This window comes from Grampus griseus (assembly GCF_964374135.1).
Source record: "Grampus griseus genome assembly, chromosome: 3".
NCBI lineage: Eukaryota > Metazoa > Chordata > Mammalia > Artiodactyla > Delphinidae > Grampus > Grampus griseus.
In genome coordinates this window covers 90,540,251-90,565,437 of record NC_139019.1, presented here as the reverse complement: position 1 = coordinate 90,565,437, position 25,187 = coordinate 90,540,251, and the positions used below count along the sequence as shown (strand labels likewise).

The 25,187-nt window shown below is 37.4% G+C and overlaps 1 protein-coding gene across 1 annotated transcript in view; it reads right to left on the bottom strand.

Annotated features, from left to right (window-relative positions):
• The window catches only part of CAMK4 (calcium/calmodulin dependent protein kinase IV), a gene marked incomplete at its 3' end in the record, with an annotated part of 217,656 nt that overhangs the window by 16,896 nt on the left and 175,573 nt on the right, over positions 1–25,187 (bottom strand). The window contains exons 6-7 of the mRNA XM_082652366.1: positions 11,144–11,234; positions 9,033–9,107 (exon numbers count right to left, since the gene is read on the bottom strand). Of these exons, the coding sequence (XP_082508492.1) occupies positions 9,033–9,107; positions 11,144–11,234 (166 nt within the window). The remainder of the gene's footprint in view (positions 1–9,032; positions 9,108–11,143; positions 11,235–25,187) is intronic.

The following is a 25,187-nucleotide window of genomic DNA, read 5'->3' as shown; positions in this document are numbered from 1 at the left end:
TTTATGCATATCCTTCCTGTAGCAAACATTCTAAAATGGAACATTTTGTGGGTGTTCAGGGCCCAAATAATACGTTTTAAGCAAGTCTTCTACCCACTTGCCATCAATCACCTCTCCCTTTAGACCTCTTTTCCTCCCATCATTCCACCCTCACATATGTAATAATAGAGCTGAATCCTCATGGCATGTGAATTCTCCGGCACAGTTGGTTCTGTTCTTGAAGTAGTCTCTTACAATTATAAGGAAGTGGGCACAGAAAATGATTTGTGATATGGAGACCCAGAAGTTAAGGATTAACAGTACATTAAAAGATTGTCTCTAAACTAAAAGGAGCAAGAGAAGTGAGGGGATGATGTTGGTGACAATCTCTTTAGACTCAATTTTATCAGCCATCTCAGGCCAAAATATACGTGGTTAACTTGGATTTAACTGAGTGGTTGTCCTAAACTTAGTTTATACATATAGAATGTATACACAGATTTTGTGGTAATAGTATTTAATACCATATGGGTGATGAAGAAATTTGTAGGACTCTTCCTCCCTCTCCTTGTTGATAACCCTACATCCCGCGAGATGAGTCAATCAGCTTTTGTGACCATTCCCCAAGCTAGGGAGGCAGCCCCTTATATTGCTGACAGCTTTAGATGTGAGAACATTGTTTTGTGTGTATTGAGCTCAAATCCGTGCTTTACAACATCTATTCATGATTTCTAATTCTGTCCTGTGGAGCTTCTACTATTTGACAGTCTCAATGATAATGTGGTTTCTTCTCTTCTCTCTGGCCTCCTAATGGTGAACGTTGCCCAGGGATCAGTGGGGGTCGTTTCCTTTTCTGCTTTGGTGATGCTAGATAGTCTCATGACTTTAAATAGCATTTATATGTTGATAACGCCCACATTTATATCGACAGCCACACCCTTGCTCCTGAATTTCAGACATATACACCCCTCTGCCCACATGTCACCTCCACTTGGATGTCGAACAGGCATCTCAAAATCAACAAGCCCCAAACCTGCTGCTCCCGAAGTCTTCCTCATCTCAGTTAACGTTAGCTATATCTTTCCAGCTGGAGCTCTCTGATCCCTTCTCCGGCCTACTCTTGCCTGCCTACTGTTTCTTGCCTCAGGGTTGGTGTGCTCTGTCCCCTCTTCCTGGAATGTTCTTTCCCTAGATATCCATGTTGCTTGCTCTCTCCCTTACCTCTTTCAAGTCTTTGCTCTTATGTTCCCTTCTCAGGTGAAGCCTTCACTGATCACACCTGTTTAAATATTAACTCAGGCTTCCAGCACTTCCTATCCCCTTTCCCAACTCTATATTCTTCCACAGAAATTATATCCTCTTTCTATATAATTTACACATTTACTTTGTTCATTATTTGTCTTCTCCCACTAAAATGTACCTTTCTTAAAGAAGAAATTTTTTCACTGCTATATCGCTGCTATATCACCTAGAACAGTGCCTGGTGCATAATAGGAGTTTAATAAATATTTATTAAACGAAAAAAGAATAAAGTTCCACAGAATACCCTTGGTTTAGGTCAGTATCAGACCAACACAAAGGCCTCAAGAGACTCATTTTCCTCTCAGTTTAAAATTTCCAAGACAGCTTAAAATAAGCCTGCACTCAACCTGCAGAGTCCCTGTCCTTCTGCAAGGTCAAGAACAAGATGAGCTACAACCTTTCCTCATTACTCCTGCGTCTATCCCCAGTCCCACTTTTCCCTTTACCTGGCACTTGTTCATTTGGATCAGGCACTGCTAGCACGCCGGGGACAATCCTATGATGGCTTTGGGGACTTAGCATATCTCAGGGAAAACGAAGGGCTGTGCTCAGGAAGGGGAGATGGATCTGGGACCAACCTGCTTATCGTTCTTTGCTTTCTTCCTTGAGCCTTCCCTACTCCCTTCCTATTGTCAACAAGCCCCATGGGAACCCTAATGTATACACACCAGCCTGTCAAGGGGAAACTTATACACAGTGCAGATGACATTTTACTATATGTTTATTTCTTCTAGTGTTTTTTTTTTTTTTTTAAACTTCATTGCAAAAAGGAAGGCATCATTGTGGGTTTTTAATTAGCTCTCAGGCGAGATAATCCCCTACTTGATTAGGTTATCAATGTAATTGGGTACTCACTATTTCACCTTAACTATTTAGTGTTCTAGAAAAGAACGAAAACATGAAACTATCCTGAAAGCTTGTATTTTAGACTATTAAATTTACTTCTTTTATCTCACTTAAATTTTCCAATATTTTTCAAGGTAATGTGTGTGCATGTAGATAGAAATCTCTTCTGACTGTAGACTGTTGAAAATTGTAATTTTCGTAGAGTGAATGTAATAGGTTATTTCTTTAGAACATAGCATGTGGTAACAAGGAAGGATTATCCCTATAATAATAAAACCTGGCAAATGCCAAGAGGAAATAAATTCTTAACAGCTTCTGGACCCTGAAAATAGAATTTGGATAAACAGACAAGTAGGAGTGTAAAATATGAACACATATAGTTTAATTAACTAAGCCTATAAATAAATTAGATACTTGGTATTAGACAGAAACATTCTTTTATCTAACAACTTCCACACTGGTTTCTTTTCTACTCTAACAGCTTGTATTTCTTTTCTGTGATGGGCATGGGTAGGTCTGAACACCCACAGAATTCAAGCCTCAAATATCTGAACCAGTTAAGATATTTTGGAAGTAATATTGCATAGTTATATTGTAGCACATTTATCAGGAGCCATGGCCCAATGGATTTTTTTTTTCTTGAGACCTGTTTCTTTTCCCAACAACAAGATTTTGAGAACTTCTTCAGTGTTGACCCCCTCATGGACTATGTTAGAGCACTAGTCATTGATTCCATTTATCTGGATCACAAATTTTAGTTTTCTGGCCTGGAGTTTAGTTTTGACTGGGCAGATTTCCCTGGAAATAATGAGTATTTGCTTAAACACACAACATCTGTGATATTTTTTCTTTTGAGATTCACTTATAGGAGAACTCTCTGTTATTAATAGCCTGGGGCAAAGGTTCTATAAGTGAGACTGATTGGGTAGCTTTCCTTTTTTAATTTCCTGACAAATGACAGATGGTATCACATAGATACCCACTCTCTCCAAAGATGTAATTGAAAAAACCCTTCTATTCAAAAAACTAGACGCAGCGTACATAAGGATAATTGACCTAGGATGTAATCGTCCTTACATCAAGCAAGGAAACAAGGTCAGCCTTCCCCTCTCTGTCACTGTTCCAAGTTAAATGTAAAGTCTCTGTGTAAAGTAATGCTTTCCATAGCACTACAGTGATTCTTGCCAGTTTTGCTCTTGCGTTTAATTTCCAGATCATTCTATAAATGAACAGTTCCCGCCTCACCTAAATATTCTCAGAAGGTTACATGGCAAACTGATGACAGTACTTATATGTGGTGAAGGGAGAAAGGGCTAGAATTGAGGTTGATCCTCAAAGAGAGCTTCAGCCTTGTCTATAAATGGTCTAATTGTTTATAAGACAGATGAATATAAATATTACTATATTACATTAAAAAAAATTCAAAACCCTGCATCTTTCCTCCGCTCTAGATCACCTATTTCCTGTGCCCTGGTGTTACTGGGACTTCTGTTTTTCCCTAACTCAGCTTTTTCAATGCTTTCAGTGTATCCTTAAAATCCTGCCCCCTCCTTTGCTCCCACTTGGAGGTAATATTCTAGTGTATTTCCTGTGGACCAAGAGTATGTATGAATATATGTCTCTTTATATATATTATTATTATTTTTAAAGTTTATTTATTTTTTGGTTGTGCTGGGTCTTCGGTGCTGCGCGCGGGCTTTCTCTAGTTGCATTGTTGCAGTACGTGGGCTTCTCATTGCGGTGGCTTCTCTTGCTTTGGAGCACAGGCTCTAGGTGCACGGGCTTCAGTAGTTGTGGCATGCAGTCTCAGTAGTTGTGGCGCATGGGTTTAGTTGCTCCATGGCACATGGGATCTTCCTGGACCAGGGCTTGAAACTGTGTCCCCTGCACTGGCAGGCAGATTCCTAACCACTGCACCAACAGGGAAGTCCTCCCTCTTTATATACATTATGAACTTTACTTTTTAAATTAAATACATTGAACTTTATTGTTTTTGATTTCTAAGCCTGCCTCAGCCTATATAATAGTAATTCCACACATACGTTTACCACTTTAGAGTCCACAAAGCACTTATATTTTCTCTCTCAATCTCCACCCCTGCCCCAGCTTCCTTGCTGCTTTCTCCTCCTTTCTGTATAATATAGCAAATTACTACTTCCTGATGAGTCTCTACCTATAGCAGAGTGGAAGGATTATCTTGATCTTGTTCACCCACTCAATTCCCTTTTTCCCCATTACACAGCCTCAAGGGTGATATGGATATCTGCAGGGAAAAAAACAGCAAATGGAAAATAAGCCTCCATTATGAGATGGCGTTATCTGTAAGATGGGCCTGTCTTATAAGATGGCAAAGACAAGCATCTGAAATAGTATTTTTACAATAATTTTTTTTTTTTTTTGCGGTACACGGGCCTCTCACTGTTGTGGCCTCTCCCGTTGCAGAGCACAGGCTCTGGACGCACAGACTCAGCAGCCATGGCTCACGGGCCCAGCCACTCCGTGGCATGTGGGATCTTCCCGGACCGGGGCACGAACCCGTGTCCCCTACATCGGCAGGCAGACTCTCAACCACTGTGCCACCAGGGAAGCCTTACAATAACTTTATATTAAAAAAATAAACGATTGGATTTAGGAGTAGATTGAATACATTATTCACTGAGAAGCTGTTTATGGAGTGACAGGAAAGAGCATTTACAATAGCTTTCTAATTTGTCTTCTTTTGATCTCTTTTCTCTCTCAAATCCATCTGTCATAATGTCATTATCAAGGTATTTATAAAATACAGGTTTGATTTAAAAATATAATTGCCCTGATTAAGAACCTTTGCTGGATCACTATTATCTACCAAAGCAAGTCTGAATTCCTTAGCCTAATGTACAGATTCTTTTAACATTTGGTCCATCCTACTTTTCCAAGTCCATCTGTATTCTCTGTACCAAAGACTCTATGTTCCAGTCATGCAAAGTGACAAAGTAACTAACAGTCCCTGAACTTTTAGATGCTACCACTCCTCTGACTTTTCTCTTCCTGTGCTTGCTGACAAACAATGCCTTGTGGCCACCTCTTCACTTGTTGAACTCCTACTAATCCTTTAGTACCCCTCCTCTGTAAAGGTCCATCTAAGAAGGATTAATTGTTCCCTCCCCTCTAAATGCTTGAGCCTTTGGCTCAGATAAATATCTAACTTATTACAACAAATTTTGATTTATGTGTACAGGTCTTTCTTCTTTTATAGCCTATAAAATCCTTAAAGGGCAAGATCATACTGTGTTCACTCTTATAATCTCAGTGACTAACATGGAGTCTATTAGACATTCAATGTTCATTTTATCAGTGAATGAATCATTCATTCATAGAATGACCATTCTGTACTGCTGCAAGAAAGATTTGCTCTTATCACTATTATTATTATTTATTTATTTATTTATATTTTGGCTGCACGTGGGATCTTCGTTGCGGCATGCGGGCTTCTCTCTAGTTGCGGCGTGCAGGTTTTCTCTCTCTAGTTATGGCGCGTGGGCTCCAGAGCGCATGAGCTCTATAGTTTGTGGTACGCAGGCTCTCTAGTTGAGGTGCATGGGCTCAGTAGTTGTGGCGCGCGGGCTTAGTTGCCCCTCGGCATGTGGGATCTTACTTCCCCAACCAGGGATGGAACCCACATCCTCTGCATGGGAAGGTGGATTCTTTACCACCGGACCATTGGGGAAGTCCCTCTTATCACTATTATTAAAGCCACTGAAAGGACTGCTATCTCTTAGTCACTGCAGGGACCCTGAGAGATCACTAGGGTAAGTTCTCCCTGATCCTTCAATTTCAGGGCTGCTCAAGTCTCAGAGAATTTCTCCAACCTACCTACCTCCCTGGAATACTTATTGTTCAGTATTAGATAATGATTACTAAATTGTCCACCAGCTTTATTCTTGTGGGAAATCCTTAATTTGTTGTCTCATTCTTTTCTCAATCCTCTTTCAATGCTTCTGTCAATTGGTCAGCAATTAGTGGTCACAAACAGGCAACCCCATTTGGCACATAGTACTAAATTCAAGGTTCTTATTTTTCTCCATATTGTTGGCAGGATCTGGAGGCAGGAAAGAAATTCAGGATGAGGACAAATAAGGACATATGAATTAGAGAAAGGAAAAGTTCACACGGCATCATTAGAAGGGAAGGGTGATAGGCTGTCCGCTAACAGTTCTAAGGAAAATGAAAAAGAGCATGCCTATAGGGAACATACTGCAATGGTTTCCACATTAAAAAAATATTTATTTACTTATTCATTTATTTGGCTGCATCAGGTCTTAGTGGCGGCATGCGGGCTTCTTTCTAGTTGTGGCGTGTGGGCTCTAGAGCATGCGGGCTTAGCCGCCCTGCAGCTTGTGGGATCTTAGTTCCCAGACCAGGGATTGAACGCACGTCCCCTGCATTGGAAGGCGGATTCTCAACCACTGGACTACCAGGAAAGTCCTCACATTTTTTTCTGAGAATGAAAATCTTACTCATAAGCCTGTGGTAGAGATAGTGAGTCGTCTAATGCAATATTCATTCTTTGTAATAGAACCCTGAATTCATTTGGGACAGCAGCACGTGCAGCCAAGGGACATATTGCCAGTTTCCCTGGCAGTGTGGAGGCTATAACTAAGTACTGGCAGTGTGGAGGCTATAACTAAGTACTGGCTAATAAGATATAAGTGGAAGTGACATGTGGGGCTTCAGCAAGCCTGTTTAACAGTGAAAATGTGCACTCTTTTTTAGATTTGTTTCCTTCTGGTTGTGTAGAATGCAGATATAATGACTGATTTCAAGCAGCCATTTTGGACTGTGAGGAAACATACTCAGGAATGGGAGAGTAAGACAGGAAAAGTCTGAATCCCTGACACTGAGATCCACCACACCTGCAGAGCCATAGCTGTGGAACCCATCAGGATTGCCTATCTCTAGACCTCTAGCATCAGAGAAATTAACTTCTGTCTTGTTTAAGCCATAGTTATTTTTAGTTTTCTGAGTTTACTCCTAATTGATAAATTACTCCTGTCCTCAAGGATCTTAAGATCCAGAAGAAGAATATTTGGCACAATGTAAAGATTTAACAGAAAGATAGGTACACAATTCTGTGCACTTACTGGATTTATGAACAATTCAGCTGCAAGAAAGTAATCTAAAATATTATTATTTTAGACCAGGGAAACTAGCTAGTTAAAATCAAAATTATAAAATGTTTATGTGAACATGGAAACATGGAGACTGGTGTGGAAGAATGAATGAGGCTGTTAATATTGATTACACATGTTTGGATTTTCACTTCTTACAATGACCAAGTAATACTTTTGAGGCTTCAAAAATTAAAATAGAGAATATTTTAAACTAAAAGGAATAAATGATGAATATTTCTATGAGGGAAAACTATACTGATTTATCTATGTTGCTTTTTTGAATAGGGAATTCTATAAATCTGTTTTCAGGACATTGTATACCAGGATTCTCATCCCTGATCCACTAATAACTAGATGTGGAATCTTGGGGAAGTTATACTCTTTTGACCTTAGTAAAATGAGAATGTTAGTAAATGAATATTAAAGTTTCTTTCAGCACTAATATTCTGTGAATTTAATCATACATTTGCTTCAGTGACTATCTTACTGCACCTCTCCAGTCTGATTTCTATGAATTCAAAAGTTGTTACAATGAGTTAGTAATGTAGTTCTTATGTGCCTATTTCTGAGGTGGGGTGACTAACAAATATAAATGCCATAGAAGAATAAGACAGATAACTCCAAATACCACCCTTCTCCTGTGTCTCCATAAAGGCCTTTCCATATGCATAACCTGGTATTTCCTAAGATGCGATACTTTTTTGGTTTCATGTCTGTTCCCCTATAGATTGTGAACCCCTGGGGATGGGGGTGGAGGCAAGAAATGCCTCTTCCTGGTGCCAAGCACTGGCCTGAAATACAGCAGGTGATTTTGCTGAAGAGATGAGCGAGTGAAGGAAGATTTGTGTAAAAAGACGATGATCCTAAGAGAAAATGATAGCTAATCTTATGACTGGTAACTTGAAGTCTTGTCTCTTTTCTTTGTAATCCAGATTTTAATTAATTTGTGACATATTCATTAGTCAGAAAAACTTTAGAAATTCTTGATAATTTTTGCAAGCTTTATAGGCTTTTAGGTTGTTGCCAGATTAATATAGCTGTCAAGGAAAGAAGGGTGAGCTTCATGCTGGCTTGGATCAAATGCTATTGTTCTGTCTCTGGATTATGAACTGTACTCAGGGTACCTTCAGCCCATTCTGGGAGACTGGGCAAGAGGATGGGAGGACTGTCCCACAGCTCATCTCTGGGGGACTCTGGCGGTGAAACCCCACCTAAAGCCGTTGTCCTAGTGAGGCTAGGCCAGTGCCATCCATGAGAACTACGGGCTACCCCTCTCTCACTGTAGTCTTATACACCATCGGAATTAATGATATATGCTCTCCTCACACACCTTCCTGAGTAAAAGCAAATATATGCTCTCCTCACACACCTTCCTGAGTAAAAGCAAATAAGTGAAGTAACAAAGGGCTCATGGCTTTAATCCCAACCACAATGCTGTTTCCCTGCCCTTTTCCCCGGTGACTGTCTTTCTATTCCTGAGTGGGTCCAAGAGTAGCTACTACCTAAAAGCAGGTACAGAACACCCAGTCCTTCCTTCTGAGGGCCCCTCTCCCCCCTGCTGTCTTAACAGGGGTGCCCTGAAATCAACATCATTGAACCCCTCATGCAGAACAACAGGTGGTCTGAATGTCATTTATATATGCCTTCCTCATGGAGACTTACATCAAATTGTGTTTCAAATAGAGATATTAGGAGTTAAAAAAGATCAGATCATTGAATACAATAAAAGTAAAATATCGGTATTAAAGAACATACCGCAGTACCCTGGGGTTCCACATACTGTCTTCATGAGCACTTGATGTTCCACGATTTTAGAGAGCCCAAAATCAGCTGAGATAAGAAAAAAATTTAATGAAGTGAGTCGTTTCTCAGCTTTTATATGATGACAGATTACTTTTTTGTTATTCAAAGTAAAACTTATTTATTTGTTTGTATTTGACATTGGGGTGGATATAGATAGGGGCCAGTCACCTGGGACAGTAAACTAAAAAAAATTAAATAATAATTCATGCCTTGCTTTAAATTGGAAAAAAAATACCCCATGACTCCCAAATACATGTTATGCTCTTCTCTATAATTACTAGCTTTCAGTAAATAAGCTATTTCTTCTTGAAATAATAGTTGTGACAGATATATTTTGTCTAATATTAATTCTGAGATTTGAAACTAACTCTAAAGGACAGTACAGAATTATTGATATAATTCAGAACTTTTAATCCACTGGAAGAAATCAAAATAAAAAATCAGACTTTTGTAAATGTCAGTAAAATGAACAGAAATATCAAAGGTTTATTCTGCTTCAAAATAAGTAATTTTGTTCTCTAGTATATTTGACGGATAAGAATTTACTCTTGTATGAGGAACATATAACTTTGTGCAAAAATTCTTATTTATTTCTCAGAATGGTACCTAGATAAAACATTAACAAAAGTTGCTACCATTATGGTCTATTTGCTGGGCTACGTCCTTCTCACCCAGGAAACATAAGGAAACAGTTCAAGGCCATTCTTCAAGAGAGGCAGGTACAGAATTGATGCCATTTTAGACTTCAAAGATAAACCCACATTTCCATGGAGGTGCTGCTGATCCTTATCAGAAAAAGCAGCAGGAAGTCCTTCAGAAAGAAAGGCTCTCCTGTCTAAATTAGTATCTATCCATCCATTTAAAGAAATTTCTTGAAGGATAAAATCTTTGAAAGTGATGTTAAAGGAAATGGAAGCCTCCCTGCTGCCCACTGCCTTTCAGGAGTGATTATGAGAACAAGCTGGCTGCCCAGCATGACTTCAGTATTTTTTCTTTAGGTTCTTGCATTCATAAAGCACATTATGTTGTCTGAGCTCTTCCATGATATGTACAACTTAATTTTCAAAAGTGTTAACATTTATAAATGCAGTGAACTCATCAGATTAGCATTATAAGAGACAGCGCCAAAAAAGCAATGCCCTTTAGAGGATTTAGTACAGATTCTACTAAGGAGATTTCACCTAAAATAAATTTTATAATTATTTTTGCAAACAAAGATTTGCTCTGTAAGGGACATGGAAAGTAAAATTTAATACACGTTTTTCTAAAATGATGATTTAATGATCTCTTTGGGTAGATCAGAACTTCCCAAACCATCTTTGTAGTTCTTCAGAGTGCTTACTGGGAGAAAAAAACCAAACCAAGGTTTCCAGAGTCAAATAAGGTTTGGAAAAAGCCTCACAGACACTAATTTAGATGTCACTCTACACATTAGCATTTTTAACTTTCTCAAAAGTCCTGCAGAAATAAAAATCTTGTTTAACTGTAAGTTGGCATTTCTTAACTTACTTGACCAAACTTAGCACCTCCACAAACCATTCCCCCCACCAAAGGGAGCGGGGAATGGTTCACTCAACTGAGGACCAGTGTTCTGTGGAGTGTACTTTGGGAAATACAGATCTCAATTTATCTCTGTTCATATAAACAAATGATTCAGAGCCCAAATTCACTGATATGTACTAAGCATTTTGTGTCAAAGTTCTTCATTACCTACAATTAAGCTCCAACTAACTTGTGCAATAGGAAGTGTCATGTAATCTGTGATTTTCTACTATATAAACTTATCTACAAAATACAAGGTCACCTCCTGAAGTCCCTGTCATTTCCAAGAGCTGTGATTCCTTTGTGTGTCCAGCAATGAAGCACCACCTTCTATGCACTAATTCAGGTAAATATTCCAGGAAAGAGCACAGACTTCCAAAACAATGCATTATTCCTTTACAGACACCAATATTTGAGGAAATTGAATGGAGGCAAAACTGGACAGAGCAATATTTACAAATTCCGTGGAATAAATTTCTTCTGCTTTGGGAAAAGGGATCATAAGACATCAGGAAACATACCAATTTTGAGTGGTGCATCTGGGGCTGGAGTTGCATAGAGAAGGTTCTCTGGTTTGAGATCACGATGGACAATCCCATTTTCATGTAGGTACTAAACAGGGAAAATAATTAAGTAACATTCACATAATTATATTTATGGTTCCAACATTTAATCTTTCCAGAATTATAATAATTTTTTACTAAGTTATGTGATTCAACAACACACATACTATGATTTAAAAATAAACACCATAAGGGAAAATATGTTTTAAACTATATGTCATTTGAGAATAGCTTATACATATTTTCCTAAAAGTGAAATGCAATTTAAATTGTATAGAACCAACTGCCAGAAATAAAATATTTACTTCTCAGAGAATATTGGTTGCAGTTCTCATATGCATATTACCATATCAGTTCAAATTGGCTAATTATTATTATTATTTTTTGCGTACATGGGCCTCTCACTGTTGTGGCCTCTCCCGTTGTGGAGCACAGGCTCCGGACGCGCAGGCTCAGCGGCCATGGCTCATGGGCCCAGCCGCTCCGCGGCATGTGGGATCTTCCCGGACCGGGGCATGAACCCGTGTCCCCTGCATCGGCAGGCGGACTCTCAACCACTGCGCCACCAGGGAAGCCCTTGGCTAATTATTATTATAATAAAGTCAAGGTGCTCTGTGTTGAAATTTGTCTGATTTATTATCTGAAAAGCATAATTGTATGTGTCATCTTAGAAGTTCACAACCATAGCAAAGATTTCTTAATTATCATTTGAACAGGCATTTAGATGTGAGTAATTATTATAGAGAACTACCCTTAATATGAAAAATATTGTTTAATGACAATGAATGCTCTCATAGACTCTTCTGAGGATTAGTATATCCAGCTATCAGTATAGAGTATTATACTTGAGATTATCTTAAAAATTACCTCTAACAACTCAATTCATTTTATTACATTTTAAATTATTTTGTAAATCATCTGTAATTAAACAAGTAACATACTCTCATTGTGAATGTTAAAAGTTCTACCCGACCCTGCTTCTCTTCCAGGGGAAGCCTCAGGTCCTCTCCAAAAGCAATCATTCATCAGTTTGAAATGGTCTGAACTTTTTTCTATGCATTTACAAATATGAGTATATGTATACAAAGAAATATCCCTGATTTTTCCATTTTATTACATCAGTGTATCATTAATAAAAGTTTTTACACTGCTCTTTTTTTTTTTTTTTTTTTTTTTTTTTTGCACTACGTGGGCCTCTCACTGTTGTGGCCTCTCCCATTGCAGAGCATAGGCTCAGCGAGCCGGCTCCGCGGCATGTGGGATCTTCCCGGACCGGGGCACGAACCCATGTCCCCTGCATCGGCAGGCAGACTCTCAACCACTGCGCCACCAGGGAAGCCCTACACTGCTCTTTTTTTTCACTTAACGTGTCTTTGAAATCTTTCCCACATGTCACCACAGCTTATTTTATTAATCCTTGCATCCAGTTTTTGTTTGATGTCCACCACTTTTTATTTTGCTATTCCCATTTTGATGGACATTCAAGTTTTTAAAAATTACAAATAAAGCATTAATAAACCATCAGTACTTGGATATTTGAGTATTTTTGCTGGCGTTTCTCTAGGACAGATACCTGGAAGCAGGTCTGGTGGGGTTAAAAGGTATACAGACTTTTAATTTTAATATATACTGCAAAATCACTTTCCTAAAAGACTCCATCAGTATTTACTCACATAAACATTGTAAGTGTATATGTTTTCCTAATATCTTTACAAAATTTATATTTTTAACTTTTGCTGAGCTGGAGTATAAAAATTATACCTTAAGTTTTGTTTAATTTGTCTTTCTCTGTTTACTGGTATAGTCTAGCTTCTTTTCATACCTTTACTGGTTTTCCTTTTCATTAAATGCCCATTCAAATCCTTTGCCTATCTTTCTGTTGGGTTAAGAGAAAAAGTTGCCAGGGTGCTGTAGTTTTTCTCCTTTCCAATCTCATAGGGGAAGGGAGGAAGTCCTTCTTTCTTTCTATTCAAGCCAAGTAAGAGGGGATAAACAGCTTCAAGGTCACTTGACATGTGTCACTTAGTGATTTGGGGAAATAGGGACTGATACGTGGCTCACTCATGAAAAACTGCAAAATGGTTGGAGCAGGTGATTGAGGAGAGAGGGTCTCAGTGAGACTCAGCTGCCCTCAAATAATAGGTGGACAAAGAAGCACATTTCTCATGGGCCCAGTATGGACTGTGCAGAAGGGAATCAGACACTAGTCTCCCAGAAGAGGTCCCTTTGCTGGAGTGTTTCCTGCTGGGATGATGCCACCTCATCTCAGCATCACAGCAAGCAGAACATGAGGGAGGTGAGAGTAGGCAGCTGAAGGGCCACTCAGATCACCTGGAGTGAGAGAACTGTCCTGCAATGAGTCTCTGTAGAGCTATCAATGGTGTCTCATAGGGAAAGAACAACAGGCATTTGTAACCTGCCACACCCATAGATCACTGGTGCCAGCCCAGAACTGTGCCTGTCTGGTAAGACCAAGTCTTAACCCTCCATCTCCTAACCCACTCACTCTTCATCATCGCCTTCACATCCCAACCCTGGAAGGACCACAATCAGCATCTAGCTTGTTGAAAAAGAGCAAGAAAAAAAGAAGAAACTAACAAGAATTCCTACCCCCTATGTTTATAAATTATAGATCCCAAGGTGGGGAAGGGAAGAAGTTTAAAACTGGATGAGTCTTAAATTTTGGTCTTGTCATGAAAAGATGCTCAACATTGCTAATTATTAGAGAAATGCAAATCAAAACTACAATGAGGTGCCACCTCACACCAGTCAGAATGGCCATGATTAAAAAGTCTACAAATAACAAATGCTGGAGAGAGTGTGGAGAGAAGGGAACCCTCCTACACTGTTGGTGGGAATGTTAAGTTGGTACAGCCTCTATGGAAAACAGTATGAAGGTTCCTCAAAAAACTAAAAATAGAATTACCATATGATCCGCAATCTATTCCTGGGCATATATCTGGACAAAACTATAATTCAAAAAGATACATGTACCCCTATGTTCATAGCAGTACTATTCACAATAGCCAAGGCATGGAGACAGCCTAAAGGTCCATCGACAGAGGAATGGATAAAGAAGATATGGTACATATATACAATGGAATACTACTCAGCCATAAAAAAGAACGAAATAATGCCATTTGCAGCCACATGGATCCTACTAGAGATTATCATACTAAGTGAAGTAATTCAGAAAGAGAAATACAAATACCATATGATATCACTTATATGTAGAATCTAAAATATGATACAAGTGAACTTATCTGTGAAACAGGAACAGACTCACAGACATAGAGAACAGATTTGTAGTTGCCAAGGCAGGGGTCGGGGAGAAATGGACTGGGAATTTGGGGTTAGCAAATGCAAACTATTACATATAGAATGGATAAAAAACAAGATCCTACTGTATAGCGCAGGGAACTATATTCAATATCCTGAGATAAACAATAATGGAAAAGAATATAAAAAAGAATGTATATATGTATAACTGAATCACTTTGCTGGACAGCAGAAACACAACATTGTAAATCAACTATACTTTAATAAAAAAAGTAAAAAATAAAATTTTGGTCTTTTCCTTACCCAAGAGGGACAAGAAAAACTATGGGCATGGCCTGAAATTTTATTCATTGAGGAGAAGAATGGATTCACAGGGTTAATGCGTCAGGACAACAGTGAGAAAAACATAAAGTTGCTTTTGTTCATGTCTTACCAGGTCTAGCTCCCTCTTTATACTAGATCATTATCAGGTAGATAATAATACCATTCATGTCCTAAGCACTTACTATATTCCAAGCACTATTATAAACACCTTAGATCTCTTAGTTTATTTAATCTTAGCAGCAGCTCTGTGATGTAAATCATATAATTCTTGTTCTAGAAGTGAGAAAATTGAGGCATAGAGAGGCTAAGAGATCTGTACAATGTCACAACTAGAGATTGTGGTGTCAAGATTCAGACCTGGGCATCTGGCAGCAGAGTCCATACCTTTGCCCATGTCATGATTACCAAGCAGGTGCTCAAGAACTACTTATTTCTTGATTTTGTAGGGTGGGGATGAGAGGAAAATAAAAACGAAGGAGAAGAGGGGAGAATAATGGAAGAGAGGGAAGGTAATAAGAGAGTGGGAGGAGATACGAGAGAATGACAGAGGACCCCACACAGCCTCGAATGATACCGTGGAAAAAAACACCATATCCCTAAGGAGGAAGATACTATATCTCGTATATGCAGCGTTTGAAAGGCAAAGATGTGAGTATCTCATATAATAGCTTTGGAGCATACCTAAGAATTGCATAGTTAGGGATCAATAGAAAATATTGATTTTCCTCCCTAATCTAACCCAATTTAGAAGCTCCACTGCTTTGGGAAGAAAATGACACTGAAAATAGCAACACAATAACAACAGCAAATGAGATGACTGACAAGTGTTGGTTTAGCAAGTACTAATTATGTAAAGATTCTCATTAAATGTTGTTCTGGCTTTCTTAAACAGAAATGGTGGTCATGTGTTCTAAGTCCAAATCTAAAGAAAGCAAGACAAAACAAACAAAAACAAAACACCATTTGGCACTCCATAAAGGAGAACTAGACCAGATAACAGAAGAAAAGTTTCAGAGAAAATAATAGATTATTAAAAGTCATAATATAATCATGTGCACATATGGGAGGAGGCATTTAAGTGTATTTTATTGACAAAATGGCAATTTTATTTTTGCTTAGACCCACTGATTGCCTTTCATCAATAGTTAGTATTTTTGACTTGTACGTTATCTCAAGTCAGGAAGCCAGGAAGAAGGAAAACATGGAGTATATGATTTTTTGTCTTCCTCAAGGAGATACAATCATTAGAAGCAGCAACACTTCCAGAGCACCAATTCTCAAACTTTTTGGTCTCAGGACTTCTAGAAAGTTAAAAAAAATATATTAAGAACCTCAAAGAGCTCTTGTTTATGTGAGTTATGCCTAACATTTAGTTACTGTGTAAGTAGTTAACACTGAGAAATTTAGAAATCACTTATTAATTTATTTAGAAATAAAACAATAAACTCATGATGTTAACATATACATTTTAAAACATAAATAACTATTTTCTAAGACAAAAAATTAGAGAGTACTATGCCATTGTTTTAAAGTTTTACAAATTTCTTTAATGTCTGGTTTAATGGAAAACAGCTGGATTCTCATATCTGCTGCATTCTCTATTGTAAAATCACATATCATGTAGACTCTGGAAAATTCCACGGTACTTTGATAAGTAAGGAGAAATGCTTTCATATTATGATGAAATAGTTTTGACCTCACAGACCCTGAAAGGGGTCTCAGGGACCCTCCAGGAATCCCTAAAATATGCTTTGAAAACTTGTCTTACAGCATCTGAAGACATAAAAAGAGTAGTTTTTAAGAGCTGAATAATAGGCACACTTCCCCTTATTTTCAAAATAGGTTTTAAATAAAATACATAATCTCATCAAATGCTAATCTTATTTTGACACGTTGAGATCACTGCACATGGAGAAGTGAAGAAGAAAACGATATTAAGGGGAAAAATGCTCCTCAAAATTGGGTACTCATAGGAAAATGTGTAAAGACATTTTATATCATATGAATGATATAGAACTGATTAAGGAATATCTGATCACAGAGAAATAGACCTTATCAAAGTATTGTCATTTTAGCTACAGATTATGGGGATTCAACATAAGTAGACAAAAGGATTAGAAATACTAAGAAATGAGATTATTGGATATTCTAGAATAAACCAAGTGTTAAAAGTAATCTTAATTAAAGTAAATTGAGGACAAGCAAGGAAACAGGTTGAAAACCTAAACATCAGTTTGGGAAAAGATCTATAAAATCTTCTATATGAATCCAACAATTTAATAGGGAGAAATAATAAATAATAAATAAATAATAAATAATAAATCTGACAACAATTGTAGCAGCTAATTACTAAAGGTTATCTTGACTAATGGTAACCTTTAATAAGGAAATTGGAAGAGCAAACAACCAGGTGTGTATGAATTTAATTAAAACTTTGTGGAATAAAAAGAAGGAGAAGGAGGAGGAAAAGAAAGCGTCAGAGGCAGAGAAGCACAACTAATTTACTGGCTCAATTTTTGCAAAGTGCATTCTCTTTTTAGGAAAAAAAAGCATTAAATGACAAGTAGAATTCTATCTGCAGACTAATCAAGATAGGAAACAAATACTTTTTAAGGATTTTATAATAATAAATTTAACGTTTTGGTGCCAAAGGCATATCTTTGCCGAGTTCTGTTTCAGTATTATGCTCTTGGTTTTGATCAAAGGTTAATATAAGAAATAAAGCATAATAAGGTTTTGTGGTATTGTTTTTGAAATGGTTACTAAGGAAAAACATTATGAGAGCTGCTTTGGGGCAATTTACCCCAAGTATACCATTTATTACCTGTGCGACCTTAAACAATTTGCCCACCCTCTAAATCTCAGTTTTCTCATCTGCAAGGTCCACTTTGCAGGCTGTAGTGAGAATCGGAGATGGGGCATGGAAGCCCTTAGCACGTAGTAGATATTCTACTTCATAAACAGTAGTTATTAGGACTCTACCATTGTTGTTTCACATCTCTTACAGAATAAATTACATTTAGAAATCCTTTGAGATTTGGAAAACTTGCTCTTTTCTGAAGTATCAAAGGATACTTTGATCAGAAAATACTTGCTTTTTATTTCATCACATTTTCTTCTTTTGTTTTGGCTGCCAAAAAACTCAGTGAGAAAAAGGTTTCAATTACAATAACTAGCCTAATTTGGATTATTTACTTCTCCCTCTCCCTGCTTTTTTAAAAATTCTTTTTTCCACTTTAATAGCTTTATTTTGTATGCATTTTCATTTAATTTGCCACAACTTCTCTTCCCAAGAAGATGCAATATAAAGTACAGAGAGATAGGATGTGTTATATATTAGTCTTCCCCTTTGAAACAGGTCTAAGTAAAACGAAGACTGAAATTGCTATATATATGTTCATAGTTTATGGTAAGAATGTTTAGAAGTTAGAAAAGGAACAAAGTTTGTGTCAGTTAGGATTTGAAACATTCTTACTATGTTTTTCCCAATTGTAAAACAAAGAATTTCTGTGATATACAGTATCTGTCACTGATAAAGAGCTGCATTTCAAAGCCTGTTGTTTTGCTTGTGCTCCATTCTCCTGGAGCTTTGGTGGTTCTTCAGGAGCTATCCCTGGATGCAGCTTTGGATCCTATCCCATGGCCCCTCCCTACTCAGAGGCATTGCCCCATCAGTACTGCCTTTTTCCCACCTCTCTCCTGCTATTCCCTCTTTCATCATAGAAATATCACCAGACTAGGCCAGCCCTCCTCACCCTCAGTACTCGACTATAATGTCAATCCTCAGGGAGGTTGTACCTGCCCTTCCAAATTAACATGTTCTCTTATATGCACACTCATATGTCCTCTCATTGATGCTTCCTATTTTTCTTTATAGCATATCTGTTTCTTTGCAAGCTTTATGTTAAGGATGTCTCCCTCACTAGACTGAAAACTCCATGAAGACAAGGAAATTTTTCCCTGGTTCCTCAGGTACCGAGTTTCCTCTACAATGCCTTCACTAAACATGCACTCAATAAATACTTTTGAATGATCAATAAATACATTTTCCTATAGACATGTATGTTATTCTACTTTTTAGTCACTAACTTGTAGTTACATATTCAAGAATGATGGTAATCTGCACCTTTTATTCATTTGCCATTATTAATGTCAGAAGTTTAAATTCTTGTGCTTACACTGTAGTGATTCCACAGCAACATTGCTCCGATACATTTAGCTGAAGTAAGGCTCAGCGTTTATATGTTTGTGAAACATATACCATACTTACTGGATAATAATACTTAAGTCACCTCAGAGGTGCTCAGTGAGTATCAGTTAGATAGATGAGATTTGCAGCATCACTTTGAGAAAAGCCAAAATCCAATAAGAATATTTTAACTGTAAGAGCATGCAAAAAGGGGCTTCCCTGGTGGCACAGTGGTTAAGAATCTGCCTGCCAATGCAGGGGACACGGGTTTGAGCCCTGGTCTGGGAAGATCCCACATGCCGCGGAGCAACGAAGCCCGTGCGCCACAACTACTGAGCCTGAGCTCTAGAACCCGCGAGCCACAACTACTGAAGCCCGTGCACCCAGAGCCCATGCTCTGCAACAAGGGACGCCACCGCAATGAGAAGCCTGCGCACCACAACGAAGAGTAGCCCCCGCTCCATGCAACTAAAGAAAGCTCATGAGCAGCAACGCAACGCAGACAAAAAAAAAAAAAATCAGGAAAAAGGGTTTCATCTACAAAATGACATTTTGAATAATTACATTATTTTTCTTCTTCTGTAGTAGCATTAAGTTGATAGTTATGGCTGAATTAATTTCTTCACATCCTTTGAAGTTGATCTGAATATTCAATACAACATAAACGTCAGGGGAGTTTGGGGAAAGACACTTGAAAATTCACCTGTTAGTTTTCTCTTCAGTTTCCTTCATGTCTAAAACATTCATAAATTGTATGGGGCATTGTAATAAAATGGAACTGAGTTGTCCAGCCTTAATAACTCATTAGCAAAGAGTGACCAAGCCAAAAGGCCTCCGTTTGTAAATGAAAGAGCCGCACTGGACTCCAGTAGTGAGCCTGAAGAGGACTGGGCCCGCTGCTGTCCCTGCAGTAAGGTTCCTACGTGAGCACCATTATTTAGATTATGGGTGTGGCTTGAAGTGTCTGGATAAAGCAAAGCTTTGCTGGAAAATGCTTGCTGGAGTGGCAATGTCATGGGGAAAGAGAGTAGGATGTTTTACAGAGAGGATAATTATGAATGTCACTGGGTAGGGAAACCTGTCAGTTTAGAGTAGTTGATAGGTGAAGAGGTCAGGAAGAACAGTCAGACTCTAATTCTTGTTTCTGATTTTGGTACAAGTCTCCTGGTGTACAAAGTCAGAGTGGGGCAACATGGGTGCTTGCAACAGGTTGGAAATTCATTTTTCTATTTATATATGTGTACATCATAAAAGTCTATTAAGTACATATTTCTAAGAATGGTCTATTTACTAGTGGTGGAAGTATCATTTTACCTATACTATTTTCCTTAGATTCAATCCATGGGTACAAAGGGAGTAACAGGTGGAGCACAGAGGGTTTAGGGCAGTGAAGATTCTCTGTATGGTGCTATAATAATGGATATGTGTCATTATACATTTGCCTAAACCTATAGAATGTAGAACACTGAGAGTGAACTGCAATGTAAACTACAGACTTTGAGTGATTATGATGTGTCAATTTAGGTTCATCAGTTGTAACAAATGTACGATTCTGGTGGGGGATGTTGATAACGGAGAGGCTGTGCATCTGTGGGGGTAGGGAGCATATGGGAATTCTCTGTACTTTCACCTCAGTTTTGCTGTGAACCTAAACCTGCTCTAAAAAATAAAATCTTTTTTAAAAAAGTACTTCAAGTTTTGTTGATTCTTTTAGATTTTCTAAATAGACAATCATGTCATCTATGAACAAAGATGGTTTCTTCCTTGCTTTCCAACCTACATGTTTTATTTCCACTTCTTGTCTTATTGCATTAGCTAGAACTTTCAGTGCAATGGTGAGTCGGGACATCTTTGACTTGTCCCTAATCTTAGAGGGAAAGCTTTGAGTTTCTCACCATTAAGCATGATGTTATCTGTGAGTTTTCTGTAGATATCCTTTATCAAGTTGAAGAACTTCCCTTCTATTCCTAGTTTTCGGGGAGTTTTTATCAAGAATGGGTATTGGATTTTGTCAAATTTTTTTTCTGCACCTGTTAATATGATTTAGCCTGTTGATGTAATGGAGTACATTAATTGATTTTCAAATGTTGAATCAGGCTTGCATACCTAGAATAAATCCCACTTTTTCTTGGTGTATAATTCTTTTTATACATTGTTAGATTTAATTTGCTAATATTTTGTTGAGGATTTTTGCATCTACATTCCTAAGAGGCATTGGTTTGCAGTTTTCTTTTCTTGTAGTGTCTGTCTGGTTTTGGTGTTAGGGTAATGTGGGCCTCATAGAATGAGTTGGGAAGTATTTTCTTTGATTCTATCCTCTGAAAGATATTGTAGAGAATTGGTAAAAATTTCTTCCTTAAATGTTAGGTAGAATTTACCAGTGAGCCCAAATGGGCATGGTGCTTTCTCTTTTGGAAGGTTACTAATTATTTATCCAATTTCTTTAATAGATATGGGTCCATTCAGATTGTTTACTTCTTGCTTGAGTTTTGGCAAATTGTGTCTTTCAAGGAATTGGTCCTTTTCATCTAGGTTATCAACTTTGCTGGCATAGTATTTTTTAGTATCCTTTTAATGTTGATGGCTCTGTGGTGATGTCCCGACTTTCATTTCTGATATTAGTAATTTGTGTCCCCAGTCTCTTATTATTTTTTTTAGTTATCCTGGCTAGAGGCTATTGATTTCATTACTCTTTTCAAAGAACCAGTTTTTGGTTTCATTGATTTTTTTTTTCTACTGATTTCCTCTTTTCAATTTCATTGATTTCTGCTCTAAGTCTTATTTCTTCTTTTTACTCTAAATTAGAATACATAAAAGTAATTTGTTATGGATTTTCAAGTACTTCATATATGAATATAAGATTTTTTTTGGTAATTTCAGTAATTTAGGGTTTACAAATACAAAAAGTTTTATCATTCCATTAAACACCACATTCTTTAAATTGCTGGTATTGTCAATTCAGGTTAAATGACATTGTATTTATTTAATGTTTTTAATTGTTAAATGACATTTCTTTAGAATTCACATGATGAGGCTCAGTGTTAAAATTCCTGAAGTGATATTAAGGTAGAAATCTAATATCAAAACCAAAATCAAATCAATGCATCTCCAGAACTTTTTTTTTTTAGATTCCATATATATGTGCTAGCATACGGTATTTGTTTTTCTCTTTCTGACTTACTTGGCTCTGTATGACAGACTCTAGGTCCATCCACCTCACTACAAATAACTCAATTTTGTTTCTTTTTATGGCTGAGTAATATTCCATTGTATATATGTGCCACATCTTCTTTATCCATTCATCTGTTGATAGACACTTAGGTTGCTTCCATATCCTGGCTATTGTGAATAGAGCTGCAATGAACATTGTGGTACATGACTCTTTGAATTATGGTTTTCTCAGGGTGTATCAATACACTGCATCTCAAAACCAAAATCAAATCAATGCATCTCAATTTCCATTCCATGAAAATTCCATGTGAATATAAATGTGGTTTCTGGTACTCATGGAGAATAAGATTTTAATCATATGCAAATATAATAAGCTATTTAATAAACTCTACAATGGAAAAAGAATCATATTTGTACTGTGTTGGTTATATTGTCATAACAAACCATGCTAATTCCTTTTAGCCTACCCATCATTCCCGATATTTAAGAAAAGTTGGATGAATGAATGAAGGAAGTTCTGAATTCAGCCAAGCTGAGCTCTCTTAGTCTATTGTTTGACTTAACTTTGAGGAAAACAAGGATTATCTACAAAATGTCAAAGGAGGAGCAGGTAGATGCTTTCATTTTGAAAACATAGGGCACTGCTATTTGAGAGTCAGCCTCATCATCAGCATGCCTGGTAAGACCAGTCTGATTAATCAGCCCATGAGTGCTGCACTAATATTTATGACCCCCTAAAACTTGTGTTAAAGGGCAACTACTTGTGAAGAAATACAATAATTACATGAATTTGGCTACGACGAATTTAAGTCTCCTCTCCAATTTCTTACTATTGACTCACATCAAGGGATGTTCAACTACCATCATTCTGGATATAGACAAAGTGACAGAGCTGATTGCACGTGGAAGAGGTACATCTGTGGAGCTATCATTATTCCCACCTACTCTTGTCCAAAAAAGATTGAAATATGCATTTGTACATATTCCTAATTTGTTTGAGACAGACTTAATTTTTTAATTAAGCATGTAAAGTGCTTCTCTCTCATTATCTCAAATAAGCAGTTTTCAAGAACTGAATCCAAGAGTAAGAAAGCAAAGGCAAACATAAACAGGCACACCTGCTGCAATGCACCTGTGTCTTTTAAAAAGGTGTGACTCCCCCCCACCCCCCGCTATGTGATCTTTAAAAGAGATGTATCTCACTTGTCACATTTGAGTGTTAGCCCTTGAACTCCTTCCGTGCTTAGGCCTCTCTGTCTGCTCATCTGTGTCTCTGGCTTTGGGCCCAACATCGTCTATAACATAATATGGTAGAAGAAGGCAGATGGCAGAGGGATTAAGAGCATAAACTCTGAAGTCAAGTTTTATTCTGTGTTCTAATCTTGATTCTGCCACAAACCAGCTATGTGATCTTAAAAAAGTTACCTAACCTTTCTGAATCTCAGTTTCCTTATCTGTGAAATTAATGTAAAGAGACTGATAGCCTTTGAAGATTAAGTGAAATAATTTACATAAAGATTTTAGCAAAAGCTTGGTCCACAATAAGTGCTTGATAACACATGGTAGTGATGGCTGGTACTATTACTATTGAGATAGTTATTATTAGGTCTTAGTCACATGTGTTCAACTGTATATTCCTCTCAAGATTCTTTCTTCTTTCAGTTTTCTAGCAGAGTAGAGCATAAGCATTTAGTTCCTTCACTAAATGGCCCATTATATATAAATAGAAGGTATGATCCATGTGAATCAGTGTTAAAAAGGCTCTTCCTCAGTGAAATTCCACTAACAATAAGATGGCATTTCTGGAATTCTGCAGGATCAAGAGCCATTAAGACTTGAGTGTGGCTAAGCTTCTGTAACAATAATTTCACAGGCAAAAGTCAGGATGGTAATTTAAAAGTTAGATACTGGGATTCTAGATAGGTTCCAACATTCAACGGAACATTTCAAAGAATAAATCACACAGATAGTCAGAACCTATGGCACATTCAACATATTATTCATAGAAATCTAAGTGTTTTAAGGTTAAATTTTGAGAAGTAGAATCCAAGAGTAGAATGCAAAGTGTATGTGTGAGAAATTATGTTTTTCAACATGGATTTTCCTCTATATCTATCATCATGTGAAGTGCTACAAAATTAGATATCTTTTCCAAAACACAGATAAATACGCTATGTATATTTATTTAGATTCTAAAAGACATTATATTCCATGAAATGTGCTCTCCTGTAGAGTTGGGTTAGCATTATCATTTTTGAAAGTAATGTGATTTAAGTGTCTTGAATTATTAAATGTGTTTGAAGTCCTATTATCTTTTAAAAATCAGATGATCTTGAAGTTATTTTTGTTTTACAATAAGTGCTACTGGCAAAGTTGCTTTTCATAAGAGTTTTATGGGCAAATAAATATCTATGAATCAATAAGAAAAAAATAAAAAGTAAAAATGAAGGATACGAGGCCAGTTCTAAAATATTCCCTGCACTCAAAATGCTGGTATCCTAAACAAGTTTTTGTAAATAACTGGATTCAAGTCAATGAATATATATTGTACCTGTTTGTGCCATGAATACAAAGGCATATGTGGAGTGTGGGGAAAGGTGGTAAAGGGCAGAGGAAAAGGATGACAGACACAGATAGATAAGTCATTATTCCTGCCTATTCCAGGAGACAGGACCATGTACAGCTAACCATAATACAGTGTGGTTAGTGCTGTATTACAGTGGTAGAAAACGCCATGAGAGTGCAGGGAAGAAAGTAGATTTGTTAAAATTCTAAATTTACATCTCTCAGGAAGAGAAAAGCACAGAAAATTATCAAAAGCCTACAAGACTGCTTAACTTAATGGACTTCTGTACAGATTGAAACTTAAAAGACCCAGAATCCCAAAGGCCAATAAGGAAGACTTGCACAGATGCCTGGCAATGTGGTCAAGCCTAGACTGGGAGTTTTAACAGCTTTGGTTCCACTGTTTGAACAGCCTCTCAAAGCTTGTTTGTGCACAACTGTAAAATGGGGGAAATGCTATTGCTGCTTTCCGAA